The sequence below is a fragment of the Danio rerio genome, chromosome 10 (assembly GCF_052040795.2).
Source record: "Danio rerio strain M-AB ecotype USA chromosome 10, GRCz13ab, whole genome shotgun sequence".
NCBI lineage: Eukaryota > Metazoa > Chordata > Actinopteri > Cypriniformes > Danionidae > Danio > Danio rerio.
The window spans coordinates 20,605,001-20,623,758 of NC_141030.1; the positions used below are offsets into that span (position 1 = coordinate 20,605,001).

At 32.8% G+C, this 18,758-nt stretch overlaps 2 protein-coding genes and 1 long non-coding RNA gene across 30 annotated transcripts in view; 2 read left to right on the forward strand and 1 right to left on the reverse strand.

Annotated features, from left to right (window-relative positions):
* unc13bb (unc-13 homolog Bb (C. elegans)) overlaps positions 1 to 1,278 on the forward strand; it is a 150,867-nt gene extending 149,589 nt beyond the window's left edge. For all 27 annotated transcript variants that reach the window (XM_087270339.1, XM_087270338.1, XM_087270345.1 and 24 more), the window contains one exon: positions 766 to 1,278. In XM_087270339.1, coding sequence (XP_087126465.1) covers positions 766 to 784 — 19 coding nt within the window. In that variant the 3' untranslated portion in view covers positions 785 to 1,278. The remainder of the gene's footprint in view (positions 1 to 765) is intronic.
* LOC137496575 (uncharacterized) overlaps positions 1 to 5,686 on the reverse strand; it is a 12,259-nt gene extending 6,573 nt beyond the window's left edge. Inside the window, exon 1 of the long non-coding RNA XR_015500955.1 lies at positions 5,547 to 5,686. This is a non-coding gene — a long non-coding RNA (uncharacterized LOC137496575). The remainder of the gene's footprint in view (positions 1 to 5,546) is intronic.
* Positions 5,628 to 18,758, forward strand: part of atp8b5b (ATPase phospholipid transporting 8B5b) — a 33,900-nt gene continuing 20,769 nt past the window's right edge. Inside the window, exons 1-15 of one of the 2 annotated variants that reach the window (XM_087270403.1) lie at positions 5,628 to 5,943; positions 9,959 to 10,036; positions 10,133 to 10,188; positions 10,275 to 10,388; positions 12,177 to 12,275; positions 12,372 to 12,433; positions 12,537 to 12,609; positions 13,533 to 13,603; positions 13,692 to 13,774; positions 13,909 to 14,067; positions 15,557 to 15,645; positions 15,743 to 15,936; positions 17,403 to 17,611; positions 17,690 to 17,733; positions 18,466 to 18,631. In XM_087270403.1, coding sequence (XP_087126529.1) covers positions 9,982 to 10,036; positions 10,133 to 10,188; positions 10,275 to 10,388; positions 12,177 to 12,275; positions 12,372 to 12,433; positions 12,537 to 12,609; positions 13,533 to 13,603; positions 13,692 to 13,774; positions 13,909 to 14,067; positions 15,557 to 15,645; positions 15,743 to 15,936; positions 17,403 to 17,611; positions 17,690 to 17,733; positions 18,466 to 18,631 — 1,474 coding nt within the window. In that variant the 5' untranslated portion in view covers positions 5,628 to 5,943; positions 9,959 to 9,981. The remainder of the gene's footprint in view (positions 5,944 to 9,958; positions 10,037 to 10,132; positions 10,189 to 10,274; positions 10,389 to 12,176; positions 12,276 to 12,371; positions 12,434 to 12,536; positions 12,610 to 13,532; positions 13,604 to 13,691; positions 13,775 to 13,908; positions 14,068 to 15,556; positions 15,646 to 15,742; positions 15,937 to 17,402; positions 17,612 to 17,689; positions 17,734 to 18,465; positions 18,632 to 18,758) is intronic. The other variant, XR_015500950.1, reaches the window with a different exon arrangement.

Consider the following 18,758-nt stretch of genomic DNA (forward strand, 5'->3'; position numbering starts at 1 on the left):
GCCAGGTCTCATTCACATGCTGTTGTGAAGTGAATTGTTGCATAAACTAATCAGAAAGGACAGAAATTGCACCATTTCACTACATGTCCCTCAGCCAAAAGTGTGCCTTCCTTCCAGGCTTTTGCATTCAGCGCTCGTTTCAGAAGTTAGTGGTTATTTAGCCGTCATCTTTCACCAGTAGGTGGCAGCAATAATAATCTCGATTGAACTTTTACAGCCGTTTTATCACACATACATGATTTTAAATGTCCACCGAAAGGATCATCAGACAGTATTGAAGCTATGACAAATTATGTGTAATGCTTTTTTTAATAATCAAAGGGATAATGGTGCAAAAAATTACAATTTCTGTTCATTTATTCGTCAAAGGACATTAAAGATTTTTGCTGAAATAATGAAATTAACAGCAAATTTCCATTATGGAGTAAACAACGCCTTTAATACTGAGAAATCTGCATCAATTTTGGTGAGAAAATCCATTTAAATCTCATTTATTAGATAATTTGATCTTTTATTAGAATAATAGTGAGTAGATGTATTATTATATATTTTTCATTTCAAAGTGGCCTTATTTAATTTTTTGGTTCAGATGTTTTCTGTTTAAATGATTTTAACTCTTTCTTTTTTTTCTTTTTCTTTAAAAAAAAATCTGTCTTTTCCCTCTGCTGTGAAGTCTTGTTGTTTCTTCATTTTGTTTGACTTGTTATTTCTCTTCACCTGTTCATTTGAAGGATTTTGTACTTGTGTTTCACTTTGTTTTTCCAGAAATGACTCAAGCGGCTAAATGAAGACTGTATAACACTAGATGTGTCTCCTCGTTGCCTGTGCAAAAAGTCTCACCTTGTTCATTGAAATCTCAACGTAAAAAAAATGTGTATTTTTCACAGAACACTGCCAACATGTAAAGTGTATGTTGATATTGCCAATTGTTGTTGTGACTATTGAACCTGTTATTTATTTCTGTACATTTCTTACTTCCACTCTGTGTCACTTTATATGCTGTTACCGTTGTTTAGCCAGCAGTGTTTTGGGGGGGAACTGTCACTATTTGTAATATACACATTCCTTGTGCCAACTTGTGGAAGTTCTCACTTTTATTATTATTTTTTTAACAATACTGACAATAATTACTGGCATCGATGAGTTTTAATGAGTTTACTCATATTTTTAAAGTCATATTGGTATTGTACGCAGTCACTGACCAGGAGAAATGTGTTAATAAAATGATGTTTGTGTGCACTCCATCAAATGATTTATACATAAAGTATCTTAAACTAATGTGGGTCTGATGTCATTTATGTAAATTCTCGTCTGCTTTCACTCTCAAATTTGAGGATGTTTTTTGAATGTAAGCCCTTTTCACACTGAAATTGAACATCAATTCTTCTCACTTACTTGCTTTTGAATGGAGCTACATAATACAAACATCTGGTACCATCAGACACCATTTTAATTTCTGGATGGTCTACTCCAATTCAGTCACACTGTGTGCAAATTTACACCATGACCAAATGGTTTGTGCACGTGCCGGCACGTTAATCTGTGTTGCTCATGTGGAAAATTTTTGTTTAAATCCGGCTGCCAACGTTTGCAGATTCTCTGCACTCTTCTCTGCATTCATTACATAAAAAAGGCAGCATGGACATGGTGTCTAACTATCTTCTTTTGTCTTTTATATTTACGACTCTGAGCAGTTCATCCAAGACCAAAATGCTGTCTGAATGAATGATGGAATCCTATAATCTCCATAAATGCTTTCCTGAACTTCAAACTAAATGACATTTCAAATAAGCAACAGAATTTGAAGTGACCTGTTGTTGCTTAAGAACTAATTAAATTTAAAACGTTATTTCCAGTTTGCTACAGCGTCCTCTAAAGTCCTTAAATGCACCCTTTCTTTTTTTATTTAATTTTCATTTATATTGCTGTTTGTTTTATCACTCAATCTTCTTTTCTACATTTTAAATTGATGCAATCTCTACATTTTAAAGGATTTTTTTATTAATGACAACAAACAAAATAATGCATATAATAATGCATAACGCATATTACAAAAAAAAAATGCATATATATTTTTTTATGAATTTGATTGGTGGACTTTTCCATGATGGATGTTTAATTTTGTATTATTAATATATTACATTATTATAATAATATTATATTTGATTTTATATTAAATAATATTTAATTAAGTTAAAATTGTATTTGTAACTCTCACCATACAAAACATGATAGAAAACAATGCTTTATATAGTTTATAGGTATAATTTATACTTCTAGATATTTATTAGGGGCCCCCGCTTACCTCGCTTATTGGTTAAATCTGCCCCTAACTGAAGGCACATGATATGTGCAGTGATGTCAGAAATCAATGGTCTATTTGACAAACAAACAAATTAATCTGAAACAGACACCTCCCCAATGAATCACATGGCTATAAATAATGACAGTTGCCTATTTCGACTGGAAGGTGGGACTTCATTCGCTTTGGTGGCCATACTGAACTTGGCATTTCCCCCATTCATAGTAATGCGAATGAACAATCTTCTTCTATTCTTTACAGTATTCCTTACACTCCTTAAAAAGAAAGGTTCCAAAAGAATGCTGTGTAGTAATGCCAGAAGAGCTGTTTTAAGTTCCCAAAAGAACCTTTCAGTAAAGAGTTCTTAAAAAACTTTTAGTCAAAACAACAGGGGATTTTTTTATAATCTAAAGCAGGGATCACCAAACTTGTTCTTGGAGGGCCGGTGTCCTGCAGATTTTAGCTCCAACCCTAATCAAACACACCTAAACAAGCTAATCAAGGTGTTACTAGGTATACTTAAAACACCCAGGCAGGTGTGTTGAGGCAAGTTGGAGCTAAACCCTGCAGGGCACTGGACCTCCAGGAACGAGATTGGTGACCCCTGACCTAAACAAATTGTTCTGGAATGGTAAGGTTTGGTAGATGTTAACAATTCTTCAGTGACTATTGCCCTAGGTATATCCTTTATTTTTAAGTGTGTAGAACTTTGCATATGTAGCAAATGTGCGATTTGCAACATTACTTGTTTCTCCGCACTCTGAAGAGCAATGATGCTGTTTCACTCCATTAAATGAAAAAAGCAGCATGAACATGTTGTCTAACTATCTTCTTTTGTCTTTCATTGATCATACAGGTTCAGAACACCAGTTTTTTTTTTTTAACGTATAAAAATAAACGTTCCAATTGTTTTTTTTTAATGACATAGGAACCATTTTTGTTCCTCAATAAAGTTTTTTTTGATCAAAGTGCTTCAGAACATTTTAACAATTTAATAAAGTGAACAATAAAATAACGGTGGCTCAAACACTGTCAACTCACAGCAAGGTCACTGGTTCGAGCTGGATTTTCTGTGTGGAGTTTGCATGTTCTCCCTGTGTTCACGTGGATTTCCTCCGTGTGCTCTAGTTTCCCCCACAAGTCCAAAGGCATGTGCTATAGGTGAATTGGATAAACTAAATTGGCTAGAGAGTATGAGTGAATCTGAGAGTGTATCGGTGTTTCTCAGTACTGGGTTGCAGCTGGAAGGGCATTCGCTGCATAAAACATATCGTCACCCTAGAATTATAAGGTTCTATCTGACATTTTTGTCAAAATTGAGTTATTGACATATTCTTATTAAATGACAACTTATTTACATTATGTGATGTGTTTTTATAAGTTGTTTACATTTTAAGGCTTTTTATTTAAAAAACAAAAAAGGTGTATCTACAAAGTTGAACTCTAGCTTAGCTCTATAAGGTTCTATCTGTGACCCAATCAGCTTTTTTAATGCATGCACGAGGACCAATCAAGATCAGCTTTCTTTGTCATTTTGCCGGACTGCTCCATTGACAGCAGGAAACACCAGAAGAACAAAAATCACACAAAATCAGAGTCGATTAAATAATGCCACACCACACAAAATTTAAATGTGATGATTTAGAAGCATTTCTTGACACTGAGATTTATTCATTCATTTTCTTTTCGGCTTAGTCCCTTTAATAATCTGGGGTAGCCACAGTAGAATGAACCGCCAACTTATACAGCATATGTTTTACACAGCGGATGCCCTTCCAGCTGCAACCCAACACTGGGAAACACCCATACACACTCAATCACACACGTACACTATGGCCAATTTTAGCTTATCTAATTCACCTGTACCGCATGTCTTTGGACTTGTGGGGGAATACAGAGCACCCAGAGGAAACCCACGCAAACACGGAGAGAACATGCAAACTCCACACAGAAATGCCAACTGACCCAGCCAAGGCTCGAACCAGCGACCTTCTTGCTGTGAGGCAATCGTGCTACCCACTGCGCCACCGCGTCGCTAACATTGAGATGAAATGCTCAATATTACATTGTTGAAAAAAAAAATGAATATTTAAAAATTTGTATATTGAATGTGAAATATTTTTATTTGTGTATATATAGTCAGTGAAACACTTTTCAGTGTTTATTAAACTCATTTACTCATTGTCTGTTTCTTTTGAAGTGTATAAGTTTAACATTAAGCCTTGAAGGGCAAATACTTAATTTATTTCATGGGGCATATAAATCAATAAATATAATTCAATAATTTATTTAAAGCATAATATTTAATAAATATGAACATATTAATTAGATAAATTAACAGCTGCATTGAAAAAAAATATTTAGTACAGCCTTGTGTGCTTTATTTTAAAAGAAAAAATATTCATCCTAAAACATGAAATAAATGTTACAGAAAGCAAAATTTTAACTTTCTCTAAACTATATATTTTTAATGTATTTCTTGATAAGAAATGCTTCAATGAATGATCTGCCAGATAGAACCTTATAATTCCAAGTGGAAAATGACTTTTCAGAATGAGAAGGTTCTATCTGCATTTAACGTGATTTATTTACTCCAATTTGCAAATGTAAGAGAACTTTAATAATTTACATTTAGAAAACCCTTAGGTTCTCTGTCATGTTAATGTATGAAAGAAATCTGTTACACACATGTTGTTTGCTATATAGAATGCAAAAACTTTGAAGCTCAATATCTCAAAATCATTCAGAACGCAGATATAACCTTATAATTCTAAGGTGACGATATGCTGGAATGGTTGGTGGTTCATTCCGCTGTGGTGACCCCTAATAAATAAGGGACTAAGCCGAAGTAAAATTAATGAATAAATAAAGTTCAATGATGGATCTTAACCTTTTAATAAATCTTAATCCTCTTAATGGATCTCAACATTTATTTTTGAGAGTTGGCACACGTGTCAAAACATATGATGCTCATATGGGAAATGTAAATTTTAATCTAGCTTGCAACATGTCCTCTACCCTCTTTCTGTTGTCCAATAAAAAACATAATAAACAAGATTGTTCTTGCAAATCTTCATCTGACATGTGATATGGAGTATCGTAAACATGAGCTGTTTTTATAGCCTGTAAACCGAGGAAAGAGATCCAGCTGCTGATCTAATGCAGAAGATTTTTATTGGAGTAATAGAAGAATTGTCCTTTTGTATATCTGTATAAATTTAAACAGGAAGATTTGGTGTCATACCCAATTGTAGCCGTTTTCAGACAACTCGCCCACGTCATTCCTTCATTCAACTGTTTTACCCGCTTCCCTCTTCCAGGGTCCAAAGATCAGCCAGTGTTTGCTTTCCGTGTGTCCCTGAACACATTACTCTGCAAAATCCCTCCATTTCCTTCAATCTTTCGAAGTCAACCAATCACTGACCCCCTCCGTAGGCCACAACTACAGCCCTGGAAACCCCGTCCTGACATTAGCCTACACCCTTTACCTATACTGTAAGCTGGAGACTTGTTTGCAGTGGCATTATGGGAAATGTAGTGAAGGTGTGCGTGTCCTTTTCCACGCATGTTTATGGGCTGCTGGTTTACTCTGAAACGCTGCTGTTTCTCTAGGGCTACTGGATGGCAGACGTGTGACTCCGGTAGGACACCTTTTGCTCCTGTGATTTTTCCTCGTTTTTTAATGTTTTCTGGATTTATTAAAGATTGCGTTGATCTAGTAAAGTTTTATTTAAAGAGAGTGAGAGGAAGTATTTTACATTGAAAGAAAGTTACTTATTGACTTTGCCTAGAGCCATTTGTAAGCAGTAAGCTTTGTTAAAAATACAGTACATCACACAAGTCGAGTGTGATAAGTTCTACTTAACATGCCTTTTTGGTCTATTTGTATATAAAGAAGAGTGGATGTTTTTCAAAAGTGAAGTGATAAGGTAGTGTGTTTTAGGGTGTGTGATTTTTCTTGTTGACTCTAGAATATAGATGGTGAAGGTGAGTGTTTAGCTGGTGTTGAGGGGAAACCAGTCTCAAGACCGAAGCCATTAACAGCCAGCATTAGTTACGGTCATTGAACTTTTCCTTGACAATGTGGAAACCAAACCACACTGATACACTAGCCCTCATAATGCACTGGGGTCTGTTTTGAAAAAGAAAAGAAATATCAAAACTTGATAATAATATTAATAATAATATTAATAATAGTTTTAGAAAACGTATCTTTCTATTTGAAGAGATTCAGATTTTCAGTTTTTTTCACTTTTGTTTTTTAGGAAAGTCATTTTAAAAATTGTGACCATTTTGAGCTAAGCTCATTTTGAATGGGTCGGTAGGGATGTGAACATTTAGATGTAATAAACCGTTTTTGTGAAAACTCTCTGTGAAGTTAAAACCTTTTGTAAGGAATTACATTTTCCTTCATGTTACATTCATTTTTGAGACTGAATTCTACTCATAAACCGACATCTAATGATGAACCACTGCAACATGGAACATTGATCACTTTTTAATATAAAAGTCAATTTATTTGTAATTCTTTTATTTATTAATTAGTTTTTTTAAAGAAATTTTTTTAAAAGATGTGGACTCTAATTCCATTGGGGTTTAATGATAATTCTGGTAAGTGGTAAAATTAAGACTAGTAATTCTAAAATTAAATCATGTGTAATTTAAAATTTTATAGAATCTTTCTTATAAAATTATTTAATTACTAAAAAAAGAGTAAATGCATTAAAGGCTTCACTCGTTAAGGAAACGTTTCTAGTCAAATTGAACATAGTTTTACAGTAGTTTAAAATTATTCTGTTGTGACTATTTTATAAAGTAATGATTCTTGAAAATAGTATGCAATTCGATTTTTCATGCATTAAGAAGGTCAAAACATTTAAAGATGTTAGAACTAATGAAAACAAAAAAGAGCAAAAAAATTAATTACTATAATTTTATGAGGCTATAAAATAAATTATATAAAGTCGATTTACATTATTTTCGCACTGAAAGAATAAAAGTGTAAATAGAAGTAATTTAATGTTTTAACAATTTGTTAAACGAATTGTGAATTATTCCAGAAACACAAAAATGGTATTTGTTTTAAAACTTCAAAATAATTAAGATTGTAGTATAATATACTTTAATTTACTTTTCACAAGCTTTTAAAGCAAAAAAGGTTTTAGTCATGCTAATATTTAATGTCTTCTTGCCTTACAGCATTTATTGCATTTAGGAATTTACATGTGGTTTAATTGTTGATTATAGTGTTTATTACAATTCATTACTTATTACAAATAAGCAAATAATTTAAGCTCTATTCCATTGGTTTATAACCATATCTTAAATTAAATAGTAAACAAAACATTTTAACAAATCTTTAATTATCACTTTTGACCAGGGTTGTCACCATTAATTCATCTATACCGTCTTAAGTATCACTTCACCTAAAATGTATTTATTCTTATTGTTTATTTTGTACATAACTGAGCAACAAAAAATACATTAAAATAAAAATACAAATTATACCTAATAAAATTTGTTACAAAATAGCATTTTTCCAACAAATTAGGCTATATAAAGTAGTCAACTTGTTTCAATGTTTCGTGTTGCTATTTTGGGTTTTTTATCTATTGTTTTTTTTTTTTTTTTCAGTCTTATCAGGTAACAATCTAAAGTAATTCAAAACTTCAATTTGTGAGTTGTTCTATTTAGGAGATTGTCACCGTCGTTGTAGCAACAGAAATGAACTGATTCAGATGTGCGTTCGAAACGTCAGAAAACATCAGAAAACTTGCAACCTTAAAGGGCTCCACAGACTTAAAATAAACTGGTCTATTGTTGCACAAATGTGTGAGCATTTTAGTGACTTTTTCACATGCAACATTACCTATTGTATATAGACCGTTAATAACGAACCGTGTACAAACTACAGTGGCATTGCTATTATTTTGGAGCCAAAGTATTGCGATACTACCATAGTACTAGTAAACCGTGCAACTACTTCCGACATCGGACAACCTTTTACTAATACATTTAGTCATATATTAAAATAATATCAAAATAATGTAATCGCACTTGAACATTAGAATGAAATCTTTATTTCATACTTCATTATTAAAATATGTTAGCATTTATTCTGAAAACTCTGCACCTTTTTAGGAACATTGTACTTATCTGAAACTATGCTGCATGAAAATGGTTGATTTTTTTTTCTCATAGCAATTTTTTCCATGGGCGTTGGCGATGTGTTGACTTTTGAGCAGTTGTTTAAGATGGGATATGATAATAGTAGATTAGATAAAGAGTGGGACTGTGAAGAGGCTGTATAATATATATATATATATATATATATATATATATATATATATATATATATATATATATATATATATATATAGTAACATTTGGTAGTGTTTACTTTGGTAGTGGCTAAACAGATTTTAAAATAAATAAACAACCATTTTGTTATGGTTGGGGCAGTAGAAATTATTTTAGCCACAAATACAGTAGTTTTGTGTGTGTGTTTTTTCTAATTAACTTACATCAAAATATGATTATTTAGAGGAATCCTACAGTAATTACTAATTTATAAACCCATTAAATTCCACGCTAAGATACAAACTTTTGATCAAATTAAAGTTAAAGTTCCAGGTTTGAGATCAAGCTGAATGTCTGTGTTCAATGAACAAAAGCTAATGTCTTTGAAAATGGCTGTTATAAGTGAATAATTTGTGATATCAGGAAGTACAGATACGTGTGCGCGTGTGTAGAGAGAAGGCCTATATGTGTCAATACATCAATAGGCTGTGCTGATAAGACTAGAGCTGTAAAATACACTGAACTTTCTGCTCGTTCATCATTAACCACAGCTAGACCCTAACAAAAAGATATCATAATGCATTTATGATGAGACTCTATTCAGCCTGCTGGTTTTCTGCTTTAATGTATTTTTAGATAAGTTGGATAACCCGGTAACATCTCTATTTAATGAACCTGAGATATTTGTTTTTATATTTTGCTGCCATTTTTACAGTGTGTTGTTGAGCAAACATGTCCTGTAAATAAGGTCACGATGTATTTATTTTCAGGGCATATTTCTTTTTACTGAAATAAGTAGATTTTCTTACTTGAGTTTAAATACTTAAATTTTGTAAATCATGTGAATTATTTACAATATCCAAAATCCCTACAACCCTACAGCTGTTAAAACATCAACAACAACAAAGATAAACTTTTTTTTTTTTTTGAAAATAAAACTGTGATTATTGGGGTATTAAATCATTAATTCATTGTGACTATTTGTTAAATGTACTAACATTTTCTGAGTGAAAACTTTTTAAATCAATCCTACACTATTTTGTTTTCTTTGTGCAAATACAAGGAGTTTGGATAATGGGTGGATGGGTATTGCTTAACAATGAGCAATGTAGTAATATTAAAATATCAATATAATACATTTTAAATCCCAGCAATTATGGCTGTTACAAACTCTTAAATGAAATGAAAAGCAATGAAAACATTAAAACATATTGCCTATTATTATTTTTACAGAAACAAATTGTAGCTTTTTTCATTTTTTCAATACTATTTACAACAATGTATGCTTTTTAGTTTTAAAATATTTAATGTTTTTTAAAGGACTGTTTTATTTTTTATTTTATTTTATTTGTTTAGTTTGATGATGTGATCATAGAAACATGGGCTCACTGCTGTCTGCGTGTGGAATTAACGTGAAGAAAAAGAAAGTAGAAGGTAACAATTATTTAAAATACAGTCTGGAGCTTGAATCAATGATTATCTGGTGTCTTAATATTTCATTGCACTGTATATATTTTTACTTTTCATCAGAGGAGAGACGTTTGCGAGCTAATGACAGAGAATTTAACCTGTCGTTTAAATATGCAGTGAGTATTTAATTATTAGCTTTACTTACTTATCAATGTATAATTTTACAGCGTGTGGTGAGTGTTTCTTCTGTGTGTCCTTGCAGAACAATGCCATCAAGACCTCCAAGTACAACGTCTTCACCTTCCTCCCTCTCAATCTGTTTGAGCAGTTTCAGAGACTGGCCAACGCTTACTTCGTCTTTCTTCTCATTTTACAGGTAACTTAACTTTACCTCAACTAACTAACATATTTTTCTGGAATATAAGTCGAACTGCGTCAACGCTATGTTTGATGTAAAAAAAGTCCAACAAAACCCGGTACGATGTAATGAAGCGTGACTGCAGCGAGATAATAAAACACGTGAATTTCAAGCTTTCAAGCTGTTGATGTTGAGTGAATAAAGCTGTTCGTTAGCAAAATACACGCGTGTGCCGCATGTGTCTTTGTTTAAGTTCACATCACTTAGTTTGTAGCATCAAGCTATTAGAGAAAAGTTAATTACTGTAAAGTTACCTAAACCATATAAAAGTTGACATTACAAAAATAAAAAATTAACCTATTGTAACTTTGACAGTTACGGTGAATTAATTTTTATAATTATGCTAATTGTACTTACTTTTTCGTTGGCAAATATTTAAAAACATAAATATTAAGACATCATAATAGTCTGACAACGTTTATTATTTCACCCAACTGGACCCAAAGCGTCTTTATGTATCATAGTAGTTCGGGGAAGACAAATCAAATTCTCACAATTAGCCTTGCTGTTGCTAGACAGTTGCAGCCGGAAGTTAACAAGAATTATTTATATAATTAATAAATTACCCAAATAACTGTAAAAACACTAGTTGGTCCGAGTATTATTTGTTATTAATTTACCAAATAGATTATATTTTATTAACACCTACCCTCACCCAACCATCACAGTACTGTAACATAGGCCTATTAATTATTATTATGCTGTTTTACAAAAATGATGGTGTATTGATGTGCATATACACAGCTGTATCCTATCTAGACTTTACAATAATTCTGATAGGCTATGGGGAGTGCAACTTTATTCCAGCAACAAGAAATCTATCTGACCGGTCTAAAATGTGACCCTGGACCACAAAACTTAAGTGTTAAATTTTTTTAAATTACGATTAAATATACATCATGTAGATAAATAAGCTTTCCATTGATGTATGATTTAATAGGATAGGACAATATTTGGCTTAGATACAACTATTTGAATATTTGGCATCCGAGGGTTTAAACAATTAAATAGGCTACCGAGAAAATCACCTTTAAAGTTGTCCAAATTAGCAATGCATATTATTAATAAAATATTTGTTATATATGTACAGTGCATAGAGTAGTGAAGTTTACCTGGCATGCTCGCGATTAAAAAAAACAAAACATTTTTGGTGCGTTAATCTTGTCAATACTGTTGTTTAAGATCATGATTCGCACTCATCAAATAATTGCTTCGTACAGTTTTATTTTACATTCTTTGTGTAATACAAAATTGTATCACCCGAAGAATGTAAAATAAAAACTGTACGAAGCAATTATTTTATGAGTGTGAATCATGACCTTTGAACAATTATATATTACAGTAAAATTAACATAATATAACTGAACATAATATTTATAATACAATAATATTACAATGATTTTTGACAGAAAATAAAAATCTATAATTTTGACTCTTGCTGTACAATGTGTTCTGACTTGCCAAAAAATACCCAGATATTCAGAGCAGAGAATAAATTAAACTTTTATAGTTAGTATGTAAAGGCATTTCCTTTTATCTAAATTTATTACAGCATAAAAAACCAAAATTGAAACTACATTAGCAGTGTAAGAAATACTACATACATTTGTCTTACATTTCAGATGATGCTTGTTTTATTAAGTATTGTTTACCACATTATTGAAGTATCTTATATCTCAACAAAAGAATGGACAATTACTGATTAAGATACATTTTAACAAACTTCTCCATGCTTGTGTTGAGCAGCTGATTCCTCAGATCTCGTCTCTGTCCTGGTTTACTACTGTGGTTCCTCTGCTGCTGGTGTTGTCTATAACTCTAGCAAAAGATCTCTCTGATGACATTGTGAGTTCACTTACTGACCATTACGGCCAATATGGACAATCATGTGTTTGCCTGTCCATTATTCTCACTCGTTGTCTTGTTTTCATGTTCACACAGACCAGACACAAGAATGACAAACAAGTCAACAACAGAAAAGTAGAAGTGCTCATTGATGGAGAGTAAGCATCTGACATCTGTTTATATGACTTTTATTATATACTGAATGCTTTCTGAATGTATTTCCAAGACTGAATTTGATGAATTATTGTTCATGTCAAAAAGGTTGAAGACTGAAAGATGGATGAATGTTCAAGTGGGTGACATTGTGAAGCTTGAAAACAATGAGTTTGTCACAGTAAGTTTGTAGATAATTATGTTTAACATTTTTTTTTATATATATAAATATGTGAAGCAAAATAAATAGCTAGATATATGTAACAGAACTTGTTATTGTTGTTATTGTTAATACCTATTGACAAGTTGACTATTGGAAGTATTTTTGTTGACATAAAACTGAAATAAAAACCAGGGATATAGTTAATTAAAATGAAAACCATATAAATATATGTTTGTCACTTGAAATAAAATACTGTTGATTATGTTTAACCATATATACATGAAATATTAAAAAGTATGTACTGTCAAGCTATAATTAGAGTAAAACTTTTAAACTGACAAGAAGTAATACAAATATACATTTTAAATTTAGAAATTTTCCTTTGGCAACTACCTAGCTTAATTTGAGGTATTAAAATGACTGAAACTGAATTATAATACACAGAAATACAGATTTATTTTAAATTAAGACTTTAGGAATTTACAAAAACAGATAACAAAATTACTGAGACTAAAATATACAAATAAAGTAAAAATATGAATATTAAATAATATAAAATAACACTAAATTACACTGAAATAATAATAATAATATTTTCCAGAGATGGGTTGCAGCTGAAAGAGCATCTGCTGCGTAAAACATATGCTGTATAAGTTGGTGGTTCATTCCCCTGTGGCAACCCCAGAATAATAAAGGGATTAAGCCGAAAAGAAAATGAATGAATGGATGAATGAATAATAATAATACAATAGGTTGCTTCATTATAATATAATATAATATAATATAATATAATATAATATAATATAATATAATATAATATAATATTTCGATTTTTTTATTGTTATTTTACTGCAGTTCTTAGATTTCCACAGTGCAGAATACAAGATTAATAGTTGTACAGTATAATTAACTGCATAAATTAATGTATATTTGTTTTCTAGGCTGATCTGTTGTTGCTGTCTAGCAGTGAACCTCTGAACCTCATCTACATTGAGACAGCTGAGCTGGACGGGTCAGTAACTGAGCAATGTTCATGTAAACACATAATTCATGCTAAATAACAGTGCATCAGCGTCATCGTTTGTCTCTCTATTCCACAGAGAAACAAACCTGAAGGTGAAACAGGCTCTGACGCTCACAGGAGAGCTGTGCAATGACATCCAGAGACTGGCAGCATTCAAGGGTGAGACCATCATAATAATGCATCTGCAATGAAAGAGAACAACAGTAAAAAAGACTGTAAAAACAAGTTTTTAAATTAAGGCATAATTGTTTTTGCTGTCTGTATTAAATAAGTGAAATGTGAATGTTCCTCAGGTGAGGTGCGTTGTGAGCCTCCAAACAATCGTCTGGATAAGTTCACAGGGACGCTGGTGGTGGGAGGAGAGACGTTTGCTCTGGACAATGAGAGAATTCTACTGAGAGGATGTACACTCAGAAACACAGAGTGGTGCTTCGGCCTGGTGCTGTTTGGAGGTCTGTAACAATGCTGAAATGTAAACCATGTGTGACACTACCCACAAAACTTTTTGGACCAAACATTTTGCTAGCACATATTGTTATCCTATAAGTGAACAATTAATCACTGCAAGTTGATCTTGTGGTGGTTTTTTATTTTTATTTTTGGTAATCTTTAATCAAAGTCTGACCATTTGCTTCATTGTTTAAAGTAGCGGTTCTTCTGTTGACGTCATTTTGACGATTTTAGCCACAATATGATGCACAAAAAGAAATCATCCTCACCCCTACTCAATATTCACACTAAAGTAAAAGTCTCAGCGACTTCTGTTGGTGCATGAGTACAGTATGTTTGTATGAATTGCCTCTGATACATTTTATACACAAGATCATGAATTTTTCTTTTATGCGCAGAATTATTTTTACATTAAATACAGATTATGTTCCATGAAGACATTTTCTAAACTTCTTATTGTAAATATATATAAATTAGATTTTTGACTGATGATCTTCATTGCTAATAACTGAATTTGGGCTACTTTAGAAGGGATTTTTCTCTATTTTGATTCTATCAGATTCCAGGTTTTAAATAGTAAATTAAAGTAGGCCTACCTTATTAACTGTCAATCAAGCATAATAATTAGATGTTTTTGAGCAAAAAGTCTTAGTCAGTGTTATCAGCATGAATTGTACAATAAAGTGTGACAGAAAACTTTCATTCTATAACAGTTTCTGAACACAGTTTAATCATGTCACACATCAAAGCAAATCTACAAAATCATCTTATTCGACATAGTCTCTGGAGATGCTTTGTATCAGACACCAATATTTATAAAAGATTAGACATAGGCATAAACTTTATGATCATGATTTTCAATACACTTTAAAAAATATAACTTACAAATTGTTAACTCAGTTTAAAATTGTAAGTTTGGTGGACATATTTTTGTGCCAAATTATCCCATAAAGTATACTTGACTTAAAACGGCCTTTTCAGTCAACTTACAAAAATTATTTGGCACAACTTCAACCACTGAAACTTAATAAAGTCAAAATTTCTTTGCAGCAGGTTGCCCTAAATTTTAAGTTTCTCAAATTCTCTGTTCAAACTGTTCTTATTTTTTTTAATTTGTAATATTACAAATACCTTTACTGTAAGGCATTTTGTTGAATAGATTGTGTCCTTCAGGTTTTCCACAGAAACATTGCATATTTTCATATCGATAAAAATCAGTAACAATATGAAATGCTTCTTTAACAGAAAATCAACATATTCAAGTGATTGCTGAAGCATCACGTGGCATTGAAGACTATGTATAAAAATATTGATCAAAATGAGTAAAGTAATAATATATAACAATATTACTGTTTTGATTAAGTGCAGCCTCAGTGAGCTGAAGAGAATTAAAAAAAAAATGATAAAGATCTTAATTGTTCCAAACTAAGCTAAATCTTGTATTCAGATTTTCTTTGATTATAATTAAGTTTAACACCTGTGTCCACCTAGGTCCAGACACAAAGCTTATGCAGAACTCTGGTAAATCCATCTTTAAGAGGACCAGCATTGATCATCTCATGAACGTCCTGGTGTTGTTTGTGAGTACATTTGAGTATGTTCTGTATGTACTGTATGTTCATTAAATGTCTGAAGAGTAATAAAACTAATTTCACATTCTGTCCTTCTGTTTGGTAGATTTTTGGTTTTCTGGCCTTCATGTGCACCATCCTGTCTATCGGGAACGCCATCTGGGAATATCAGGAAGGCAATTCCTTCATTGTTTTTCTGCCCAGGGCTGATGGGGCAAATGCGTCTCTCTCAGCGTTTCTCACCTTTTGGTCTTACGTCATCATCCTTAACACTGTCGTGCCAATCTCTCTCTATGTCAGGTCAGAACTAATTCTGAATCACCCTTTTTGTGCTTTTTCAATTATTAAAGGGGGCTTATTATGCAAAAATCACTTTTATAAGGTTTAAACAAAAGAATGTCTGAATGTCGCCAGCCTTTAATGGTAAAAAATGATTATTACATTTTTTTATAATCCCACTTGATAAAAACAGTCTGCAATAACACTTTGATTGAAAAACTGCCTTTTTACATGTCATTAGAGGTGGAAAGCCCCACCCATTAGTGACAATCTCTCCCATATTAGCATTGACAACCCTGAGTGCGAAACAGCCATCAACCATTAGATTTGCACCCTACCTTGCAAAGATAATTTTAAATGTGGGATTATATAGGCATTTTAAATGTGGAGTTTTATTATGCACAAATGAATACTGTAGTCTCTATAGATAAACTTCTTCTGAGTCACCTATTTTGACATTTTTAGTTTTTCACAACGACAATGTGAGTCCTGTTTTGAATCTGACACTATGCTGACACATAGACGTTTGTAGCACCACCCTTTTTTGAAAAAGAGCACAATCTCATTTGAATATAAAGCGACAGTCATCAAAATGGCACAATTTGGGTAAAAGCCTCATGCTGCCTTCACACTAGATGCAGATGAAGCGTCAAGCGTGAGTGATTTACATGTTAAATCCATACAAAGATGCGAATAGTCATCCTGTCGCGTGATTTACGCGAATAAGGCGGTGCAAATGATGCAGCTCAAGTTTGCGTGTTTGATTCTTTGACACGCTTTACGCTCGAGTTGGAAAATTAGAACTTTAGCGGACATTCACGCCACGTTAACCAATTAGGAGCTTTCTTTTGTATGAGTGTGATTATGACACAGTGTCGGTTGTTGGTGTCCCGGTTGCTGTTGGAAAAATCCTCTTTCCTACATCGTACTCAGCTCATTAACTGGGCTCGGCTAAGTCAGATGCACCGCTAAAGCCTCCATCATCCAGATATAGTTTCTGGAGGAGTTGATTGGCTCACAGAGCTGGGTGCACCTCTGAAAGAATCTAGTGGACTCTGACACGGCACCGAACAAATATAAGCTGTTTTTCAGCCTTCTTAAACCACATACACACAGCTTTCTCTCAAAAATATCCATGTCAGCCATTTAGCCATGAAGCTAGAGTCACCAGGCTGACAGAAGCCCATGACACAAATTCGCATTCATTGTGAAGTTAATTTGACGTGCGAATGAAGCGAATTGGACGTGCAAATGAATAGCGCAATTTATTTGTGTGTGCCGCATCTGGTGTGAACACAGCATAAAAAAAGCAGTTTCAAAAAGTTATTTAAAAATTGTGCTGAAACTTCGCGTACACACTCCAGGGACATCAGAAATGAGATTTTACATCTTGTAAAAATCGGCATATTATGTTTCTTTTAACTTCAATGCAAAAAAAACAGTAAAGTTAGGCCCCGTATGAAATGCCTTTTTTGCCTTTTCGATAGTGTGGAGATTCTTCGTTTGGGCAACAGCTACTTCATCGACTGGGACCGTAAAATGTACCATGTGAAGAGTGACACCCCAGCGCAGGCCAGGACGACCACACTGAACGAGGAGCTGGGTCAGATCAAATATATCTTCTCTGATAAGACAGGAACATTGACCCAGAACATCATGACCTTCAACAGGTGCTCCATCAATGGCAAATCATACGGTAAGAGCTCAAACACGTGTCATATATTCAACATATTCAAGTAAAGGGTGTAACTTCACTTGCTTCTACATTCCTCAGGTGAGGTTGTGGACTTTGCTGGACAAAGGGTTGAAGTCACTGAGGTCAGTGGTCAACACACTGACTGTATACTGTCTATAGTACCAGTCAAAAGCTTAAGATTAGTATTTTTTTTAATAAGCATGTCTGTTCACCAAGGCTGCATTTATTTGATAAAAAAAATACAATAATTTTGAAATATCATTTAAATTCTCAAATTTCTAATTGAATGTAGTTTAAAATTATGTTTATTCCTGTGATTCAAAGCTTTCTGTGTCACATAATTCTTCAGAAATCATTATAATATGCTGATTTAAGGTTTTATTATGATCCATTATTATTGGCACTCATTCATTAATCAAGATTTTTATAATCATCAATGTTAATAGTTTTGTGGAAACTGATACATTTTACTTGTTCAACATAACAGCATTTAAATCAAATCTTTTTATCAAAGTTTCCACAAAAATATGAAGCAGCAGATTATGTGACCCTGAAGACTGAAGTATTGGCTCTAAATCAAAGACATACATGACATTTGAAACAACATTCAGCTAGAAAACTTATTTTTACACTACAGTAATATTCTACAATTTTAGAGTTTTTACCGTACTTTAGATCAAATAAATGCAGACCTGGTCAATTGTAAGCAGAAATGTAAATATAATTAAAAATCGTACTTGTCCTGGATGTGTTTTGTTTTTTAAGTTGAACTGAATGTCAATGTTACTCTAGAATTAAAAACTGAATCTCTTTACTTTTTTACTCATTCTTTCCATTTCCATTCTCATTTACAGAAGACAGAAAAGGTGGATTTCTCCTGGAATTTACTTGCTGACCCAAAGTTTTTTTTCCATGACCATAAGCTGGTGGAAGCAGTGAAGTTGGGTTCTCCAGAGGTCCATGCCTTCTTCCGTCTGCTGGCGCTGTGCCACACGGTCATGCCTGAGGAGAAAACACAGGGTCAGTGCCATCTTGTGCCACAGCACTTTTAACTATTCAGAGTATGTTCATAATCAGAATACAATGAATCAAGCAAAGCAGTTTAGATTTTTTATGGAATATTTTTTCCTAATTATATTGTTCACGC